Below are 22,922 nucleotides of genomic sequence, written 5' to 3' on the forward strand. Positions count from 1 at the left end.
CTGTCACCACTGTAGCTTTTACTTTTTGGTTGGTTGGTTTGTTCATTCCTCTAGCTGAACTCTTTATTTTGGACTTTATGATAATATTGGGGTCTCTTCACTTCTAGGGAACAAGGGAATGTCTGAGGTTGGCTTCTGTCTTTTTATGCCCCTCTGTGGCTTTCACAGGTAAGTCTAAAGGCTGAAATTTTCAGTTCTTTTAAAATGGTAGGTTTCCTTTTTTTTTAAGTTTTTTGCAAGGCAAATGGGGTTAAGTGGCTTGCCCAAGGCCACACAGCTAGGTAATTATTAAGTGTGTGAGGTCGGATTTGAACTCAGGTATTCCTGACTCCAGGGCCAGTGCTCTATCCACTGTGCCCTAGCCATGGTGCCACCTAGCCATCCCTAAAATGGTTAAGTTTTATGAGAGATCTTCACCACCCTCCTGGTTGGAGCTCTGCAAATTTTCTCTGTTGTTTTGAGTATAGTTGAGTTTCAATAGACTTCTGCTAAATTCAGTCACTGATAATTTGCTGGTAGATTCTGTAGGTTCAGACTGACTGAACTGATAGACTCTTTGGTCGTGGTCTCTAAGTGATCTTAATACATGGATCAACTCAACTTCCTGATCATTCTATGCTTAAGTTCATTTCTATTGACCCAGGCATCTCACATATGGAGCCACATCAGGATCAATTGTCAATAAACATTTATCAAGCACTTTCTATGGTCAGGCACTGTACAAAGTGCTGGGGATACAAAAAGAGGCAAAAGACTGTCCCCACCCTCAAGGAGTTTATCCTACTGGGGGAGACAAAAAGTAAACAAATATATACAAACAAGTTATGTTTAGTCATTGCGATAAGTGCTTGTTTATTTTTATTACAAAAAATAGTAAAGAGAAAAAAAGGAAAACTAAATTATCCTTAAATGATAGGCAATGAATTAATATCAATGGGAAATTGATAGGAACAAAATGGTATCACAGCTAAAGTCAATAGTCATTAACTAGGCACTGTACTACCTAAGCCCTGGACAACACTTGCTTTTTATTAGAAGAAATCCACCCCTACTAGACTGTCATGCATCCCTGGGTAATCACTGATTAGCGCTTGGTGATCCAAAACAGATACCATGGCACTTGGGGGAAATAACTTTCCTTCAGTCCTAGGAGACCTACTATGGACAGTACTGTCCATATCTAGAGGAAGAAAAACAAAACAAAAAAATCCACAGAATCTGAATGAACACTACATTCACTTTTTAAAAAATTCTTCTTAGGTTTTTTCCTTCCTATCTCATAGTTTTCTTTCTTTTCCCTTAATCCTAATTCCTTATATAGAAAATGACTAATCTGTAAACATGCTAAACACAAATAAGTATGTACAATATTCACCAAACTGTTTGCTACTAAGGGGAGGGGGATTGGAAAGAAACTATGCAACTTAAAAAATATGTATATGCATATGGATAAATGGTAAAAAAATAAAAACTTTGATAACATGTAATTGAAAAATAAAACAAAATGTCAATTTTTAAAAAAAAGAGAGAAAATCTCTTTCCTGCTGAATGTATTCCATGATACAGATATATAATTAATAAATATCATTGCCTGAGCTGACAGATCTTTCAAACATTAAATCTAAAGTTCCAATATAAAAATAGCACTATAAGTACTTTTTAATGAAGTCATAATTCTCATTTTAATTCTAATAGTTCAAAGTCCACAAGGAAGTAAAGATATTTTAAATATCAGCCAAAATACCCTTAATGTAAAATATATGATAATATATTCATTGTATGATAAAATCGTGGACTTAAATCTGGAAAAGACATTAGAGGTCACTTAGTCTTAACTCCCTCATTTTACAGATAAGGAAACTAAGGCTGAGTAAAAATCACATTCTTCTGTTGATCTTTGCTATTTTGAAATCTATATACATTTTTAATATGACTGCCTCACTCTTCACATTATTATATTTTAGTAGTACAGAAATCAAGAAAAAAAGCAGAAAAATTTTTTCTAAGTAGCCTTTCTATAAATATGATATATTGAACATACTTTAATAGACATAAAAAGTCACTTTAATTAGGTTTTCTTCCTCAGATGACACTATTAATGTTTATAAAGCAGTGTATCAAGACTTTTTATTATAAAAAAAGTATTTTCATATTGCTAAGTTGCATAGGTATTAATCTATTATACTTTCATCTTGGGCATTTTTACTTTAAAAGGAATTATTTTAAAGTATTTAAAAGTTATTTTCCCATAAATACATTCCCTAATTTATTTTTCTAGTCTGTCTCTATGTGATCAAAGGACTTAATCTAGAAATACTTGCTTTACTTGCTACTTTGTTTTAACTTCTTACTGTTTCTTTGGAAATTTTAGAAAATTCACTAGGAGAGGTTTTTGATCTCTGGAAAGAGACACTTATTGAAAAACTAGGGCATTTAAGTTGAAATAAGAAAAAAAAGTCTAACTTTCCTGAGAAGCTTGAGAACAAACCTTTTACTTCCAAAATAATAAAAAGACTGACTGAATCTCTACTGTCTTTTATTATACACGTTCTAGATATGTTCCATTCAAAAGCTAAATGCTTGATAACAAATATAGTAATACCCTCCAAAATAAATAAATAAACCAAATGTTCCCTCTTTCAGACATAATACTGAAAAAAATAAGCTATACAATGTAGGAGAAAAAAAACACTTTTCTTTACAATAAATCAGCTGCTTCTAGGCACAATTTACTTTAAGGAAGTCATATTTAAATAATTCTGCTTTTAGTAGAAAAGGTAGACACACTGTCAGAGACTGTTACATAGCCAAAAAAGTCCAAACTAATAAGTCAAATTAGAGTTTAAAGGGCAAACTAAGCAGCCAAATATATCATAACCATATAACTTAATCTGTCCAGAAATTCAAAAGGCATGTTTCATAAATAACTAACTACAATAATTCAGAAAAAATAATCTCATAATTTCTTCTATTTATTTTTAATTTTCTTTAATTTATTTACACATTACTAAAATATTCTTGTTTAAGAGTAAATACAATGCCCCCTTTCCTACAAAAATATAAAACCTCATGATAAATAAAATAAAAGAAAGAAAAAAATATGTTTCAGTCTGTGTTCCAATACCATCAGTTCTGTCTCAGGTGGATCACATTCTTTATCATAAATCCATCAGAGAAGTTACTTTCATATTTTTCCACAGTTACTGTTGCTGATTGTAATTCCTTCCATCCATTCCTCCCCACTACCATCTATTTTCTCTCTCCTTTCACTCAGTACAGCTTCAAAATTGTGCTGTGGGGCAACTAAATGGCACAGCAGATAGAACACTAGCCCGTGGAGCCAAGAGACCCCAAGCCTACATCCCACCCCAGAGACCCAGCAACCACCCAGGCCCATGGTCCTGGATAGGCCACCCAATTCTACCACCTTGCAAAAAAGTAAAAAAGAAAATTTTTTATATCTGACTATCTTCTCCTTGCCTCTATCACCCACATCCCCCCTGCCCAACCCTTGTCCCCCTTCTCTTTTTTCTTTTAGATTTCTATACTCTATTGAGTGTGTATGCTGTTTTCTCTCTGAGCCATTTCTGAAAATGAAGTCTCCCTCATTCCCCTTAGTCTTCCCCCCTTCCATACCATTGCAAAAGTTACATGAAATATCTTTTATATGAAATCACTTAGCCTATTCTACCTCTTCTTTCACTTTCTCCCAGTACATTTCCTTTTCACCCATTGACTCCTTTTTTACAGTATATTATACCTTCAAATTCAGCTCTCTCTTGTGACTTGACTACATATGCTCCTTCTAAATGCTCTAATAAATGAGAAGGTTCATATGAGTATTATCAGTATCATCTTTCCATGAAGGAATACATGCAGTTCATCATCATTAAATTCCTCATAATTTACCCTTCTCATCACCCTCTCTATGTTTTACCTGAGTCCTATACTTGAAGATCAAGCTTTCTGTTCAGCTCTGGTAATTTCAACAGGAATTTGAAATTTCCATTTCATTGAAAGTCCATCTTTTCTCTTGGATGAGGAAATTTAGTTTTCCTGGGTAGCTTATTCTTGGTTGCATTCCAAGCTCTTTTTGCCTTCCAGAATATTATATTCCAAACCCTATGAGCCCTTAATGTATAAGTTGCTAAATCCTTGGGTAATCCTGACTGTAGTTCCATGATATTTGAATTGTTTCTTTCAGTCTACTTATAATATTTTCTCTTTGACTTGGAAGTTCTGGAACTTGGCTATAATATTCCTGGGGGCTGTTTTTCTGAGGGATCTCTTTCCAGAGGAGATAGATAGATTCTCTCAATTTCTATCTTGCCCTCTGCTTCTAGAATATCAGGGCAATTTTCCTGTAGAATTCCTTTTAAAATGAGGTCAAGGCTCTTTTCCTGATAATGGCATTCAGGGAGCCCACTAATTTTTAAATTGTCACTTCTGGATCTGTTTTCCAGATCAGTTGCTTTTTTAATGAGATGTTTCATGTTTTCTTCTAGTTTTTCATTCTTTTGATATTGTTTGTGTCTTGATTTCTTGCAAAGTCATCAGCTTCTTTTAGCTCATTCTACATCTGAAGGACTTGTTTTCCTCAGAGAGCTTTCTTATCTCCTTTTCCATCTGTCCAATTCTGCTTTTTAAAGGATTACTCTCCTCAACTTTTTGAACTGTTTTATACATTTGACCTATGCTGGTTTTTAACATGTTATTTTCTTCAGCATTTTTTTATCTCCTTGACTAAGCTGCTGACTTCATTTTCATGTTTTTCCCACATCTCTCTCATTTCTTTTCCCAATTATTCCTCTACCTCCCTTACTTGATTTTCAAAATCTTTTTTAAACTCTGCCATAGCCCCTCAGTCCAACTTTTATATCTTCTAGTGCTTATTTTGGTCTTTCATGGGACCAAAGTAATTGTCTATGGTAGCTTCCTTTTTTTCAGTTTACTCATTTCCCCAGCCTGTGCCTGGTTTTGGGGTGCTTCCTGAGCTTTTGAATATTATTGGGACACCCCCCCCTGCAAGGACCACAGTGTGTGAAGCTCTGATTGCTCTCCTGGTCTGTTGAATGGCCACAAGCTCACCCCCCCCGGGGGCCCCAGACTGTGACCAGGGTCTGAATGTGGTCAAAGCCCCAGAGTCATGTCCTAGGGACAGAGGACAGACCTCAGCAGTCTCCCTCCACTCCCTTACCTTCTGTGAGCTGAGCACTCAGGGAGCAGCTGGAGTCAGGAGAACCTGAGTTCAAATTCGGCCTCAGACATTTAATAATTGCCTAGCCTTGAGCAAGTCAACCCCATTGCCTTGCCAAAAAAAACAACCCATGTGACTAGCCCACATGACTACTACTCCCACAGATGACCTCATTCCAAAGGTACCATCACCTCTAATACTGACAAAGTTTTTATTTCATTGAGCATCAATCTCACCAGCTGCAGTTTAGTCTTTGCTGCTAGATCTTCCTTCTTATTAACCAGAACAAATTTAATCTCTTTTCCATTGGACAACCTTTGAAATATTTGAAGACAGTCATTATGTTCCCCTCAAGTTTCCTCTTTAGTTCCTTCCCCATTTTCTTCAACTGATATTTTGAAAAACTGCTATCCATTTTCAATTCCTGATCTGTGTACGGGTTGCCAATTTTCTCTCAAAGAGGGGGCACCAAAATAGGACACAAAACTCAAGAAAGGAACATAGAACAGACCAGACCTCAGCAGTCTCCCTCCACTCCCTTACCTTCTGTGGGTTGAGCACTCAGGGAGCAGCTTGCCTGGTGGCTCTTGCTTGAGTGACTCCATGAGCCTGCTTCCGTTTCCTGGGATCTAGGCTGTGCTAAGGGCCATGGCTGTGCTGAGTAGGGCCATGCTAGCCTGGGCTTTGCACTCACTCTGGCAGAGATCTCCCTGCTGATCTTTCAAGTTGTGTTTGGTACAAAATCTACTAATCTGAAATAGTTTCTCCTAAGGTTCTGCCATATAGACTAGGCTAGACTATTTTTTTTCCCTAAAAGGTAAACTTGACATTGATTAAGTCTTACTTAATTCAGAGGGTTAAGGCTGAAGCTTCCCAGTTGTCTAGGGTATATTTAAGCCGAACCAGCCCCCAAGGAGCCAATGTGTGCCCCAGACTTGTAAGTCATTATAGCCAGACCAGATAGACTTTCTTATGTAATCAAGGGCAAGGGGAGGGGTCAGAAGGAAGAAGGGGGAGAGTTGAAAGAACCTTGATCCAACTGAACTGGTGCTACATCCTTTTACAGTAATCTTTGCTTTTTATGGTTAAATCAATATCCTTTTGCTAACTGCTCCCCAGTCTGCAACTGCCTCATTTTTTCCCTAGTTTTTGAGGTGAAGCACCAGATCAGACTCTGGTCAAAGTGACTACCTGGGTTTAATGAGGCTCCATACAACCTTGGGTCCCAAACAGAATCTCAAAGTGTTCCCAAGTTTTTCATCTATTCATAATCAGGTCCCCTCAGGAAAGATACCTTTCTTTCCAGGTCACTTGCCCCTTACAAGTTGCTAAGTACTCTCCTGAGGCTTCACTCTGAGGTGAACTCAAACAGATATACCACCACTTCTACACAAAACATCCTTTAACAGAAAAAAATTGACTCTTTGGGTTTTTGTTTGTTTGTTTTAAATATTTAATCTTTTATTTAGAGGACCAGAAGCAATTCTTTCTATCTGTTCCTACCTGCTGAAGAATTCTTGGTGGACTGAAGGGTTCATTGTAGTCCTGGAAGAGTTCATGGATTCCTCTGTGTATAGTTTCATCATGGCTAGAAGCTGGTGTTTCTGATGTAGGCACACCAACAGATAAACCCACAAGGGCATCACTGCTGCCATAGAGTCCTTCATCTTGTGCCTAAAAGACATGGGAAAAAAGTCATATTAGATCAAAAGTAGGGAAAGGCAATGTAGATATGAAGGATACAGTTATTCTGGTAGCACCTGGAAAGAAGAATTCTCCTGCACCAAAGCAATTCACCAACTGGATGATAAAGAAGGTTGACATTGGGGTGCCTAGGTGGCACAGTGGATAGAGCACCAGCCCTAGAGTCAGAAGTACCTGAGTTCAAATCCGGCCTCAGACACTTAATAATTACCTAGCTGTGTGACCTTGGGCAAACCATTTAACCCCACTGCCTTGCAAAAAATAAAAAATAAAAAAGAAGGTTGACATGGATAATGAAGACGACAATAAGAGGCATATTCTATAGTTATGTTTAATGATCCTAGAAAAAAATGGGAGTGCTATCAAAAGGAAAATGAAATTAAACTGTTCAGTGTATTAGCTATGAGAAACTACCTTGAAGTATCATTGGATTACCTGAAAAAAAAAGAAAATCTAGACATAAAAAAATTAATGTAGACCTCTTAATTGGTTCTCATTAATTTAGTTTCTCAGTTTTCTAGGGATAAGCAGGACAAGCATAAGAGGATTCAGATCTGTTAGAATAAGGAGAGGGTGAAGTAGAACTGAAAAGAATCTACTACCCCTATCAAAAGCCTCAAAATGAACTTCCCTTTCCCTTCCTCTCCCCTCAATAGATTCTTCTTCTCCTTTCTTTCCCTTCTTTTTTAAAGATCATCAAGATGATTATTCCAATATTATCATAGACAAAATCCAGAACTTCCAGGTCAAAAAAATACTATAAGCTGCCAAAAATAAAGAATTCAAATACTGAGGAATACAGTCAAGACCAAAAGTCATTTAGCAGTCACTATTATAAAAGAGCAAAGAACTTGGAATATTATATTCCAGAAGTCAAAGGATATGGGCTTAAATGCATGCAAAATTATGAGAAGGAGGGGGAATTGACTTGTCATGAAATAGAGAAACCCCCCAAGTGTTCCTGATGAAAAGACCAGATCTGCATAGAAACTTTGAAGTTCAAGCACAGGAATGAAAAGAAATATAAAAAAATAAGCAGGAATGAATAATGATAAAAGATTAAACAAGAATGTATGACTTACATTTAAATATGGAGAGATAAAACATGTATTCCTCTCTAAATTATACCATCATTTGGGATCCATAGACTGAGTTCAATTAGAGAAAGTGTGGAGATGATTCTGTTGTGTCTTGATGATCTTTTAAAAAGAAGGGAAAGAAAGGGGAAGAAGACTACATGGAAAAGAGAAGAAGGAAAGGAGAGCTTAGGGGAAGTAATATGTAGTCAGAAAACTCAAGAGGATATCTATAAAAACAAAGAAGAAGAAATGGTGGAGAGTGGTTCACACTTGAACTTCACTCTCATCCAAACTGCTCAAAAGAAGAAAGAATATTCATACATTGAGATACAGTAATACATTTCATTCAACAAGAAACAGGAGGGGAAAAGGGATCAGGGGGAAAAAATCATAGAGTAGCTTAAAGAAGGGATTTATCCTAAACAAAACAAATTTTTTGTGCAAAAATATTTACATCTCTTTTTGAAGTGTCAAAGAATGGAAATCTGAAGCAGTACCCATAAATCGTTATTCAGTTATTTCCAAAGTGTCTTGACTCTCTGTGATCCCAATTGGGGTTATCTTGGCAAAGCTACATAAGTGATTTGGCCTTTCATTCTATAGATCATTTTACAGATGGGGAAACTGAAGCCAACAGGGTTAAGTGACTTGTCCAGGGTCACACAGATAATAAGTAACTGAGGCTGGATTTGATCTCAGGTTTTCCTGACTCCAGGTCCGGTGCTCTACCCACTGCCCATAAATTAGGACACGAATATACAAGTGATGGTACATAAGAACGATGGGAAATAATTCTGCTGAACTCTTAATCAATCAGAATTCCAGAGGACTAATGAGTAAAAATATTACTCAATTCCTGTAAGAGAGGCTAAGTATTTAGAATGTGTATATATTTCTAATATGGTCAATGTGGAAATTTGCTTTAATTGACTAAACATGTTTATAATAGGTTTTAGGTTTTTGTGGTCTTAATTGAAGGGAAGAGCTGAAGTTAGAAGGTGATAAAACATATCTTAATAAAAATAAGACAAAAAACATCAGTAAGAATTAAAAAGAATATTATACAGGAATGAGGGCATAGATGAGATTAGATAGCAAAAACCTGTAGTGTACCCAGTCATAAAGGTTGTATATGATTTGCTCCAATAATATTCAGCAGCAAATGGGAGTATAAAAAGGTGATTAAAGAAGGACAAAAGAGTAATATTGGACCAAAGATTTAAGGGTTAGAAGATAGTTTTAAGTTAAACTAATTAGAGTGAAACTAAATAGTACTAAGATTAGGAATGAAGGAAACTAAGATTAGGGTAGGTTGTTGACACACCAGAAAAGCATCAAGAGGAAAAAGCCAGAAATGGCGAGAATATCTAAGAGGGAAGGACAGGAGTCTATGTTAAAAGAGAGGAATTTCAGAGATCTACAGGCTCATACACTTTTTTTGCCTCTCTCCAATATGATTGTTATGCGGGCATTATAGTTATCTTTTTATATCTTATTCCCCTACCAGACTAAAAGCTTTAATGTCTTCAACAATCTATTTCTACAGCAAATTGAATAACCTTTTATCAGTTCATATTTCTTCTTAACCTCTCTTAAAATTAAAAAAAAATAAAAAATTATTATCTTCCTTTACCTTCCTTCTCATCTCTAGTGTGCTTTCACCAGTGTATGGGGTACCCAGGACTCTATCATCTCCATTCTCTTCTCTATATTCTCTTTCTCTTGGTGAGTTTATTGGCTCCCCCATATTCTATACATTAGGTCTTCCTCTCTTTCTTGACCTCTAGTTCTCCATCTTAAAATGATGCCATTTCCTCTCCACCTCTATATTGCATCAACTTCTAGAACTCAGTATGATCTACCCTTCTTCCTAATTTTCTATATTCTTTAAAGCATCACCATTCTTCCAATCACTCAGGTTAAGAAACTCAATTGTTCTGGACTCCATTTTCCCTTACTCCAATTGACAAATACTTTTTGCACATCTCTCAATCCATCCCTTGAACACAACTCAAATGGCCATTACCCCCAATCAAACAACTTCATTTTTCAGCTTAACAATGGAAAGTCTTTTAATTGTTCTCTGGGTGGCCTGCCTTTTCTCTCAAATCAATCCTCTCCATAGCTGCCAAGTAATATTGCTAAAACATAGATTTAACAATGTCAGTACCCTACCTAAGAAGCATCAGTAGCTCCCTATTATCCTAATATAAAATATAAATTCAGTTATTTGGTAGTTAAAACATTTCACAATTTGACCCCAAACAATCTTTACAAACTAATTACATATTATTCTATTTTATGCATTCTTTGTTCCAAACAGTAAGCTTGATGTTTTCATAACTTCTTTACCTTAACCTCTTAGAATATCTTCTTTTTAAGACTCAGCTCAAATTCATCCTTCTAGAAACTTTCTCTGTTCCCCCCCTAGTAAATAACTTTTATAAAATACGTATACTTTGTATTTATTTAAGTACATGTTGTTTTCTTCCAATAAATTGCTTGATGGTTATTTCATTATTTTACCCTTTTAGGCTCTAGTACTAGCCCAGAGATGGCAATAGCAAGCAAGGGTTTAATAAATGATTGCTGAATTGATCTAAAATGAATTGAATTAAATTGGTCCAAAGGGCAGAACTAAGAGCTGCAAAATCAAATTGAGTTTACTTTGAGAAAAAATTCTCTGGTAACAAGAACATTTCAAAAAGAGACTATTGGGACAGGTGGGTTGTGCAGTGGATTGAACATCAGTCCTGGAATCAGGAGGACCTGATTCAAATCCTACTAGGTGTAGGACCCTGGAGAAATCACTTAACCCTGATTTCCTCAACAACAACAATAAAGGACAATGGCCTCAGAAGACAGTGAGAACCCCATAATTAGAGTTCTTTAAAGCTAGCTGGCCATGTTGGTTATAGTGTGAAAGAGGCTATTTTTTGAGATACAGGTTGGTCTATATACCCATCAGGATAATTTCAATTGTGCAAGTCTGAAATAAATCTCTCATATATCTAATTTAAATTCTAAAATTAAAATTATGACCAAGATGCTCTATTTCTTTAATGTTATTAACATTTCATACAATTTATCACAGTTTATGTTTCTGCAAATGTAGGAAGAATAGTTAAAAACTTTAGAGAACAATAAAATATTTTCAGCCTTGAAAATTTTTGGAAAGAATATGAACATCAGAGTTTGTGGAATACTACATTTTACTATCATGTTGCTATAAAAAAGACTCTTGGATTGTCAAGAACTGCAAGCACAATTTTAAAACTTAGAATTTACAGTACTAAAAACAAGCATTTTTCCTTCAAAATAAATCTCAAATCTTCAAATGCCAGGTTTCAAGGGTGCTTTCAAAAGTAGATATCATTATAAAGCAGTAGTCAACAAAAACTATTTTTATTCTAGTTAAAGAAACCAAAAAGGAGAGGGCAAGAGGTGGCAGCTAGGTGGCACAGTGGATAGAGCACTGGCCCTGGAGTCAGGAGTCCCTGAGTTCAAATCCAGCCTCAAACACTTAATAATTACCTAGCTGTGTGGCCTTGGGCAAGCTACTTAACCCCATTGCCTTGCAAAAACTTAAAAAAAAAAAACCAAAAAGGAGATCAATGGAACAGATTAAATAAATAAGAAAAAGAAGAAACAGATTATGTTTGATAAAAACAAGAAAATAAATTAATTAGGAAAATGCTCTTCTTTGGCGAGAAAATTGAAAAGTGTTTTGGCTAACAGTTTAGACCAATGGCTGATATAGTCTATCACCAACTCAAAATATATGTGTAATATAAACATGAAAAAATAATATAAAAAATTGGAAGAGAATAAAAATCAGTTTTTCAAAACTATGACTAAGTTGATCCATCACATTTAGTTGACTAAAAATTAAAATAAAAATTCTAGAGCCGTTAAAGAAAAACAGGCACATAAGCGTACTGTTGATAGAGCTGTGAAATGGCTCAGCTATTCTGGAAAGCAATTTAGAACTATGCCCAAAAAGTCCCTAAACTGTGCAGACCCTTTGACCCAGTGATACCACTACTAGATTTACTCCCCACGAAGACTTAAAGAAAGATGAGAAGGAGCCATTGTGTACAAAAAAAATGTTTATGGTGGCTTTTTGAGATGTGGGAAAGAATTCAAAAATGAGGCGGGGCTCATCCATTGAAGAATGACTGAATGAACAAGTTACAGTATATGAATGTAATGCTATAAGAAATGATGCACAGTACATGGGAGACAACTGAGAAAGCTTAAATGCATTGAAGCAGAGTTGCGTGAGTAGAACCAGGAGAATAATTTACTTCAATAACAAATTATAGAAGGGCAGCTAGGTGCCTGGTGCTGGAGGTCAGAAGATGTGAGTTCAAATCCAACCTCAGACACTTGACACTTCTTAGCTGTGTGACTTTGGGCAAATCACTTAACCCCAACTGTCTTGCTGAAGGGAAAAAACACAAATTATAGAGACAAACAATTTTGAAACATTTAAGAATATTAATCAATTCAATAACCAACCATGATTTTCCACCGCCTAACAGACTGATAGGTTGAGACATAATTTTTTTGGAAATGACAATGAGGCCATTACTTTTGCTTGACGGTATATATTTGTTAAAAGAATTTTGGGGTTTTTTCCTAATACAAGGAGGAAAGAGGAAGAAAAAATAAATTTTGTTAATAAAAAGTTTTTAAAAAATGAATTGAAGTATTCCTTTGATGTACAAAGAATATTAGTCCTACCTACCACATCTCTTTTTGTTCCTAATTTAATTAAGGCAATTGGGGTTAAGTGACTTGTCTAAGGTCACACAGACAATTAAGTTTCTGAGGCTAAATTTGAACTCAGGTTCTCTTGAGTCCAGGGCTGGGGCTCTATCCACTGTGCCACCTAGCTCCCCCCACCCTATCATCTTTCAAGTCCTCAATAGGTAATAAAGATACTCAGGAGAGGCAACATTGAATAAAGAAAGAAAAGCTGGGGTGGCTAGATGGTACAGTGGATAGAGCACCTGCCCTGGAGTCAGGAGTACCTGAGTTCAAATTCGGCCTCAGACACTTAATAATTACCTAGCTGTGTGGCCTTGGGCAAGCCACTTAACCCCATTGCCTTGCTAAAACCTGAAAGAAAGAAAGGAAAGAAATAAAAGAAAGAGAGAGAGAGAGAGAGAGAGAGAGAGAGAGAGAGAGAGAGAAGCTAGTGTTGAAATCAGTCAGAACTGTGTTCAAGTTCCATCTTTGCTGGATTGCTGGATACTGGTTATACCATATATAACATCTGACTGGAAAATAAACTATAGTTTGATTTTTCAGGATGTTTTTAATAGAAGCTCTACTCCATACATAAGAGGCAGTTAAGATCATCAGACAGATGCATTTAGTACATCTGTTGCAACACATGATGGACATATTGAATTATAAAATAATAATATTAATATATAACATAAATATTATTGATATTAATACTTACAATAAATGATAACAAATTATAATTAAGTATATGTAAATACCCAAGCAAGTGTCTTTGGATTAGAGGTAAATGCCTATGTAAACAGATGAAATGGAAATTTATTGCTGAATGATCAATTGGAGTATAGACACAATGCAGGAATCAAGAGTGCATTTGATGACATCTGGATAGAAGGAAAGCCTCACTTCTAACCATAACCATCACTAAAGGCAAGAAAGAGAAGATTGAATGTGTTTCAGTCATTTATGTTCTTGAAACCAAAAAAGCCTAGTTCACATAGCAGTTATAAGAAGTGGGTCGATTTAATGCTGCCACTAGTTTTGTGAGGGAGCCAAAGAGGTTGGCCTGTCTGGGATTCAGCATCACTCACTGTACTAAAGACATGAAGAACTTTTTTGAGAAAGAATAGATCAAAATCCCATAGGAGTGACTATCTATCTCCAGACTCCTGATGTTGCAATTAACCAGTCATTCAAGGACCATGGAAATCAATGACTACATTGAAAATAGAATGGAGAGAAATCAGTTTGGAGACTTTGTGAAGATGGCCTGCAAGAGGTTGCAACTTGGGTAAAGAATTCATGGGGTAAAATGCACTACAAGCCAGTTCCACGGACAAGAAGTGATCATTGAAAGGACAGCTCTATTGTTGGACACAGGAGATTGGGACCAATGATTCTCCAAAAAATTGAGTCACAAGAAATTCAGGTCAGAATTCGGGGTTTGGAGAATTATGACAATGTTCCAGAAGATGACATGACTTAATTTGAATAAATGCAGATTTTTGTACATAAACAAATGAATAAATGTAGATTGTGCCACATGAAAAAAAAATTAAGACATACCCTGAAAATAAGTCCATATGTGCCTTTTGGTACAAAAATTATTACAAGACCTAGTCTAATTTTCAGTCAAATACAGTATAACTCTGCAAGTCATTTAGTCTCCTAGTCTCCAAGTGTGACCTGCATCACCAGAGGGAGTTTTCCCAGTTCCGTTTTCTTATACCAAATAAAGTCACTGCTCCAGTCCCTCTCCCATAAGCACACCCTAATAATACACACATCAATGCTATGACATCCAGGGCTGCCCTAGGAGAAAATACTAAGTATTTGCAAGTCTCTCTTTCTGTACCCCTCAATTAGCTACATGATTACTATAAGGGTGATCTATGAAAACTTTGAAGGAGAGGCCATGCTCAGTCCAAATCAGTTCAATTTCATGAAGAACAAGTTCTCTAAGATAAGTTCAGCATAGCATATTAAAAACCTGTGGGTTTAGAATTAGATCTAAGTATGAGTCCCTGCTTGGACACATTTTTCACAACTAGGAAATGGGGCTAATAAAATTTGCATTACCTACCTCAAAAGTTGGTTAAGAGGAAAAGTGCTTGAAAATCCATAAAAAAGGAATATAAATGTTAGATTTAGTTTTTTTTTTAAGTACTAACATTTGCAAATGAAAGAATCATAATACATACCATACTTCTATTTCAACAAAATATTTTTAAAATTCATGACATCCTTGGGGAACATAAGAAAAAATGTTAATTGAATGTTCAAACAGGTGCTTAGAATCTGGATGAATAACGCAATCAAACTGCAATAACTCCTCTTGTGGAATACCACAGGACACTGTCTGAGGCTTTGTGACCTGAATGAAGACACACATGCCAGATTTTTAAAGTATGCAAGTGACACTTGACTAGCACATATACCTAAAATATTCAATGACAGAGTCACTGTCCAGAAAGATTCTGTCAAACTGGAATGTAGGACTTGAATCTCACAGATGAAACGAAATAGGAATAAATAGCAAGCCTTGATTGAATTGAAAGAAAATCGAAGACACAGGTACATGATGAGAGAGATGGAGGCAGCACAGAGACTGACATACAGAAAGAGAAGGATGTGATTAGAAATCAATTTGCATGAAAAGAGAATGTATAGACTCAATTTAAGTCAATAATAGGTCATCACTAACAAAAAGGTAAACAAAGGAGGTGCTACTGTGATTATGTTCTGTTGTGATCAGACCAGACCAGAAGTATTAGGCTCAGTTCTGGAAACCATTTTAATAGGGTACTTAAAAGCCAGGGTGGATCTTGTGGGGTGAGGGTCAATTAAAGAATTTTTAGTTCCAAGGGAAAAGTAAGATCATTCTTTTCAAATATATTTGATTTGTTTGACGTTGACTAAGAAAGTAAAAGTAGGATCATTGAGTGAAAGTCAAAAGAAGTAAATTTTAACTTAATATAAGAAAAAATAACCTAATAATTATATTTGTTCAATGATGTTGTCTTGGGATCTGGTGAACTTCTTATCTCTGGAAGTCTTCTATCTAGAAGAGACTGGATAACCATCTATCAGGAATGCTATATATTGGATCATGACCTCTGAGGTTCCTTGCATAACCTGACTCATAGCTTCCAAAGTCAAGAAATTCACCAGTCTCAGCTTGACAAGTAACAGGGATTATAGGTATAACTGTTGTCTCACCTACCTATTGAGTACTTTCTTTTTGAACCCCTACCTGAACTCAGATACAATTATTAGGTGGTTAAGGAAGAACAGTTTTGGAACTTGAGACATATGATGAACCCCTAGAATTGAGAGGGAAGAAGTTGGGCCACTAGGTTGTCTAAGGAGAGGCAAATGAAGCCTGGGTAAAAGCGAAGCCCATCAAAGTGGCTCTCAAGCTACTCAGTAGTGGGATTAACCTGTGAGAGGTCCCTACGCTTCCATCCTGGGAGAAAGAGAAATCCAGACTCAAATAAGCAGACAAATAAAATAGTAAGATAAGATAAAAAGAAATGAGGTAATCTCATCTTTCCTCGGGTGAGGGATTATTGATGCAGAATGGGCTGAGTTGATATATTGACTAGTTTTTCTGAATTATTCATTTTTTTAACTCTTTAGTTTAAAAATAGCTCTTTAGGAAGGGGAAGATGGTGGGATATATTTAGAAATGAAAGTGATATCAAAAAGATCAATAAATATTTTTAAAGAAAGAAAACAAAGAATACCATATTATCTGATCAATAAATTACTTAAGATGAGAAAAAATATGCATAATATATGTGTATATACACAAATATATGTGTCTTATTATAAAAGGGAAAGCAGAAATAGTTTCTTATCCCTCTCTGAATTCCTCAAGGCAAATACTGGCACACGTGCCCAGCAAACTGTCTTTGACACACTAGACTGAAGAGCAGATGGATGCCAGTGCATTTACACTGCCCCCTCTCTGTGTTCTCATTATACTGTGAAGTCTCCATAAGTTTTTGATCAAGTTGTCTAACTTCATTACCTCAGAAAATGAGTCTTGATGATCAAAGGACAAGAGCAACTGCTGCCAGCTGCCATTTTCTACATGGCAGAGAAAGGAGAGTAGAAGCCACTGCTGCACAAGATATACAGAGTTAAACTAAAGCCCAGACCCTCCTGCCTGCCTGGGAACTCCTGCCCCTGAACATTGGCACTAAGATAGCATTGGTAGATTGGAACATTACCTTTCGCTATTTTAGTTGACCTATATGAATCTTCAAAGTAAACAACAAATTTGGGACAGAAATAAGGAAAGTGACAAACATCTGCATTGTTTACAATAAATCTTGTCTCAACTGAAAATAATATCCAGTGCTAGAGCAGCCTGCTGAAGGGTGGTAGGTTCAGAGTATTTATGAAGACACTCTCCTACAATAGACTGAGTCCCAACTTGGAGGCTCCACAACATAGAATCACCATATCCAAGATCTCCAAGAGAAAGGGAAAGATGCCCTCAGATTGTTCACTTTCCTGGCTGCCTAGTCAAGGGTTCAGCTCTATTTTTACAATCTAAATAAGGATGAATCCAAGTGACCAAGACAAAAGACTTACTTAGAGGTCTGTCTGACTCATTACCAGATTTTTCTGCAACTTGTCTCACTTGTACTGGCAAAGTCTGCATTGTTTCTGCTAATGCAATGGTGATAGGCCACGTCCATGAAGAAGAAACCACTGGGAAGCTTTCAGATACTCATTTAGTCACAGCATTTAATAAGCACTAAGAGAAAGAGCTAAGAATGCAAAGTAAAGCATAGTCCCTGCTCTTAAGGAACTCACAGTCTAATTGGGGAAATGATATGAAGATAATTATTTATAATGGGATAAATTAGAAATAATAAATAAAAGGAAGGTACTAACAATTTTGGGGAATTCTTGTAGAAGGTGAGATTTTGGCTGGAACCTGAAAGAAGTCAGGAAAACCAGGAGTGAAAATGAGTAGGGAAAGTATTGCAGGTACCAGGGACAACCATGGAACATTCCTACAGCTGAAATGGAAAAGCAAGGAAACCATTCCAGGGAAATACAGAGAACATGGAGCTGTAAAGGTGGGAACATTGTGAAGACCTGAGAATGCCAAAGGACTTTATATTTTGATATTGCAGGTAATAAGAAGTCACTGGAATTTATTGAATAAAGAGGTAATGTGCTTAGACCTAAACTTTAGGAAGATCACTAAGTAGATAATAGATCACAGTAGGGAGAGACTTGAGGCAGGGAAACCAACGAGTAAGCTTCTATAAGAGTCCAGGTAAGAGCTGATGAGGGTCCATAGGTATACTAGGAAGCTAGTAATGTCAGAGGAGAAGGATGTTATATAATAGTAAAATAGAAAATTAGCAACAACCTGGATATAAGAGGTGAGAAAGAGCTGCAGAGGCAAGGATGATGACTAGAAGTAAAAGATCATTGTGGGGGTAGAGCCAAGATGGTGTAGAAAAGGCAAAGTCTCACCTGAGCTCTCCCCCAAACCACTCCACATACTTTTAAATAATGTCTCTAACCAAATTCTGGAGTGGCAGAACCCACTGAGTGAAGCAATTTCCAGTCCAAGACGACTGGGAAGATTCAGTGAAAGGGTCTGCTGCACCAGGGTGAGAGAGGAGCATAGAGCAATGTGTACCATGCCAGAGCAAATTAGTCCATTCAGGAACAGACCATAGGGCACAACCAGTGGAAGTGGTGGCAGCTTCCAGACCTCTCAGCCCAGAGATTACCAAAGACAACATGGAAGATTAGCAGGAAAACTCTGCCACATCAGGGTGAGAGTGGAGCACAGTCCAGCACAGGCCCTAGCAGTGGAAGATCAGCCAGTGAACTAGAACCAAGCCTCAAGCTCTTGGTCCACACATGGTTAAGTAGGGTGGAAGGTAATTACAGGGGACTCTGCAATATCAATGAGGCAAGACTCTTGTTGCTTTGCCTATACTCAGATCTTGGTCATGGTCTTAGGCCCCAGTCCCAGAAAGAGTAGAAACAGAAACACTACAAAGTTTACTGCTGCAGCAAAGCAGGAAAATTCTCTCATAGCTCTAGGACAGAAAGGTGTGCTTATAGTCAGCCACAGACTAGCTATCAAGCCAGAAGAGTGGTACGAACATTTCCCTAGCTAATAAGACCTTGGAAGAATTGAAAACGCAGGTCCCTAAAAGTATCTCTGAAAACAACTTCAAAAAAGTCCAAAACAGTACACCTTGGAGTCTGGAAGTAGAGACTCTTCTTAATAGAGTCAAAATCAAGTAAGACTGGGGAAATGAGCAAGCAGAAGGAAAAAATACAACCAGAGACAGTTATTATGATGATAAGGAATATCAAAACAAACAGAAGAAGAAAACAAAGACAAGGCTACTGCATCCAGTCTCCAAGAAAAATACGAATTGATTTCATGCTATCAAAGAGTTCAAAAAGGATTTTTGAAATTAAGTAAAGAATTTAAAGGAAAAAATTGAGAAGAGAAATGGGAGTAATGTAGGAAAATCATGAAAACTGAGTCAGCAGCTTAGTGACAGACTCAAAAAATACTGAAGGAAATAAGATCTTAAACACCAAAATTGGCAAAATGAAAAAAGAAGTCCAAAAAAGCGAATGAGGAGGAAAATGCCTTAGAAAGCAGAATTAGCCAAATGGAAAAAGAAATACAAAAAACTTACTGAATAAAATAATTCCTTAAAATGTAGAATGGGGCAAAGGGAAGCTGATGAACTCATAAGAAATCAAGAAACAATTAAAAACCCAAAAGAATGAAAAACTAGAAGAATATGTGAGATAACTCAGCAAAAAAAAAATTTGACCTGGAAAATAGATCCAGAAGAAGTAATTTAAAAATTATTGGACTATCTGAAATCCATGATCAAAAAAAGACCATGGATATCATCTTTTTAAAAATTATATTTTTATTTTTTAAGGCTTTTTGCAAGGCAATGGGATTAAGTGGCTTGCCCAAAGCCACACAGTTAGGTAATTATTAAGTGTCTAAGGCTGGATTTGAACTCAGATACTCCTGACTCCAGGGCCAGTGCTCTATCTACTGTACCACCTAGCTGCCCTAGAAATTATCCAAAAAAAAGTGCCCTGATATTCTAGAAGCATAGGGTAAAATAGAATTTAAAAGAATCCACCGATCATTACCTGAAAGAGATCACAAAATGAGAACTGCAGGAATAGTATAGTCAAATTTTAGAACTCCCAGATCATAAAGAAAATATTTCAAGCAGCCAGAAAGAAACAATTCAATTATCATGGAGCCATGGTCAGGATAAGACAAGATTTAGCAACATCTACACTAAAGTGACTGTAAGCCTTGAAATATGATATTCTAGATTTCAGGCCAAGATGGCAGAGAGAAGACAGACACTGTGCTAAGGGCTCCTGATCTTCCCTCATATATAATATGAAACAAACCTCTTAACAGAAATCCAATCTACAAAATGCAGAAAAAGAAGCTAGGAGAAGAACATCTACCTCAAGGTTTGTCTTCTCAGATGGGTGAGCCAGGCACAGATAGCAGAAACCCTGCCAGGACGGTTGAGAGTACAGCTGGACATCAATTTGCTGGGCTCCTCTGGTCTGGAGGACCTCAGACTCCATACCTTCATTTCAGCTGAGCTCTCTTCCAAGAACAAAGACAATTACAGCCCACAGTCCCCCCTCAGGCTCAGGCAGGAGCACCAGAGCTACCTCAGCTGTAAATAGGGAGAGTAATTAGCTCCCCTCCATGGCATAGCCCACATACTTCAAGGATAAAAGTATACAGCAGCACTGACCAACCCTCCAGGCCAAGGGAGAGGGCCTTAAATCAAGTCATAGAAACTCCAGAGAAAGCAACCAGCATACCCTACTGGCTGGCCCACTTGGAGTTACTAAATCCAGTGAGTAAAGCCTCTAGGGATCCCAACAGTAAATCTATATGAAACAGCCCCCGCCCCAACACAAGATCTTAGGAAAAAGAAGAAAAGTTGACAAAACAGGTTGGGTCCATAGAAAAATTCCTAAAAGGCAAAAACCTTCAAGGTCATCTAGATCTAGAGATCTAGAACCTCTGAGGAGAATATGATTTGGTCTCCAGCACAGAAAGACTCCCTTGAAGAAATAAAGAAGGAGTTTAAATATCAATTGGAAGACTTGGGAAAATAAACTCAAGGGAAGACTAACATCTTGCAACAAGTAAACAAATCCTTGGAAAATACACACAAATACAAAAAGAAAATGGTTCTCTTAAAACTTCAATTGGTCAATGGAAAACTCTTTCAAAAATAGAATTCACAAATTGGAAAAGGAGTTGCAAAAGGTAGATGAAGAAAATTCTCTTTAAAAAAGAATGGAATCTGTGGAAACTAATGACTTCATGAGACAACAAAAATTTGTTGACAAAACCAAAAAAATCAAAAAAAAGTAGAAGAACATTTAAAATACCTCATCTACAAATCCATTGACCTCAAGAATAGATCAAGAAGAGACATTCTAAGAATTATTAGTCTCCCTGAAAACATTGAAGAGAAAAAAACCTGGATTTAATATTACAGGATTTAGTGATGGAAAACTGCCCTAAAACCATGGAACAAGAGGGCAAAATAGTTATAGAAAGAATACATCAATCCCCTCAGGAAAGGGATCCCCAAATGAAAATGCCAAGGAATATTGTGGTCAAATGCCAGAACTATCAGATAATAGAGAAAATCCTGCAAGCAGCCAGAAAGAATTTAGATACCAAGGAGTCACAGTAAGGATTACACAGGATTTGGCTGCATCAATGTTAGTTGATCGAAGGGCCTGAAATGCAATATCCTGAGAAGCAAGGGAGCTTGGAATGCAGCCAAGAATTCATTATCCAACAAAACTGAGCCTTCTCTTACAGGACAAAAGATGGACATTTAATGAAATAGGATAGATCCAACTTTTCCTGATGAAATGACCAGAGCTTAATAGAAAATTTGGACTTCAAACAAAGTACTCAAGAGACACATGAAAAGATAGAAGGGGGGGGGAGGTAAAAGGAAGAAAATCTGCTATCCAATAAGATGAAACTGGCTATATTCCTACCTGGGAGAAAGACTTTAATAACTCTCAAGAATTGGAACTCTATTAGAGAGAATATATTTAGCCAGAAGTGATGAACACTCATGACTTATTTGTGAAACTACTATCCAATAAGATGAAATTGTCTATATCCCTACCTGGAATAAAGACTCTAATAACACTTGAGAATTGTAATTCTATTAGAGAGAATATACTTAACCAGAGGAGATGGACACTCATGACGTGTTTATAACTCAGATAGAATGATTTAAAAACAATACATCCTTAAAAAGGGCAACAGTAAAGAGAGGGGAGGATGGAGGAGATTGAATGGGTAAATCTCATTATATTAAGGGTACAAAGGAATTATTTCAATAGAGGGGAAGAAGGGAAGAGGTGAGAACCACCTAGATCTTATTGTCATGAGATCTGGCTTAAAGTTAATAGACATGCACTCAGTTAAGTTAAGAAACTTATCTTACCATTCAAGTATTAAAAGGAAAGGGGGAACCAACAGAAGGAAAGGAAGGAAGAAAGGTCAAAGGAAAAGGGAAAAGAAAGGGGAGGGGGTTTGGATATAGGAGGGCAAACACACTGATGATGGTGGTGGTATTCAGAAACAAAATACTGGAGAATATATATAAAGTGAAAAAAGGGGAAATAAAAACAGAGGGAATATAGCATAGGGAGCAAAAAAGAGTTAGTAAATATAACTTTGAATATAAATCGGATGAACTCTCCCTTAAAATGTAAGCAAATAGCAGAGCAGATTAAAACCCAGAATCCTACAATATGTTGCTTACAAGAAACTCATTTGAAGCAGAGAGATACATATAGAGTAAGGCAAAATGTTGGAGCAAAATATATTTTGCTTCAGTGGAAGTGAAAAAAGCAGGGGCAGCCATCCTTATCATAAACAAAGCACTGTGAAAATATATATCATTAAAAGATATAAGGAAGGAAACTATATCCTCCTAAAAGGTACCATAGACAATAAAGTAATTTCACTAATAAATATGTATGCACCCAATTGTATATCATCCAAATTCTTAGAGGAGAAGTTGAACAAGTTATAGGAAGACACAGAAAGCAAAACTCTAATAATGGGAGACCACAACTTCACACTG

The 22,922-nt window shown here is 36.6% G+C and overlaps 1 protein-coding gene across 1 annotated transcript in view; it reads right to left on the minus strand.

The window, feature by feature from the left end:
* Positions 1–22,922, minus strand: part of STPG2 (sperm tail PG-rich repeat containing 2) — a 405,935-nt gene that overhangs the window by 185,047 nt on the left and 197,966 nt on the right. Inside the window, exon 11 of the mRNA XM_074228044.1 lies at positions 6,701–6,871. Within this exon, the coding sequence (XP_074084145.1) occupies positions 6,701–6,871 (171 nt within the window). The remainder of the gene's footprint in view (positions 1–6,700; positions 6,872–22,922) is intronic.

The sequence above is a fragment of the Macrotis lagotis genome, chromosome 3 (assembly GCF_037893015.1).
Source record: "Macrotis lagotis isolate mMagLag1 chromosome 3, bilby.v1.9.chrom.fasta, whole genome shotgun sequence".
NCBI classification, from domain to species: domain Eukaryota; kingdom Metazoa; phylum Chordata; class Mammalia; order Peramelemorphia; family Peramelidae; genus Macrotis; species Macrotis lagotis.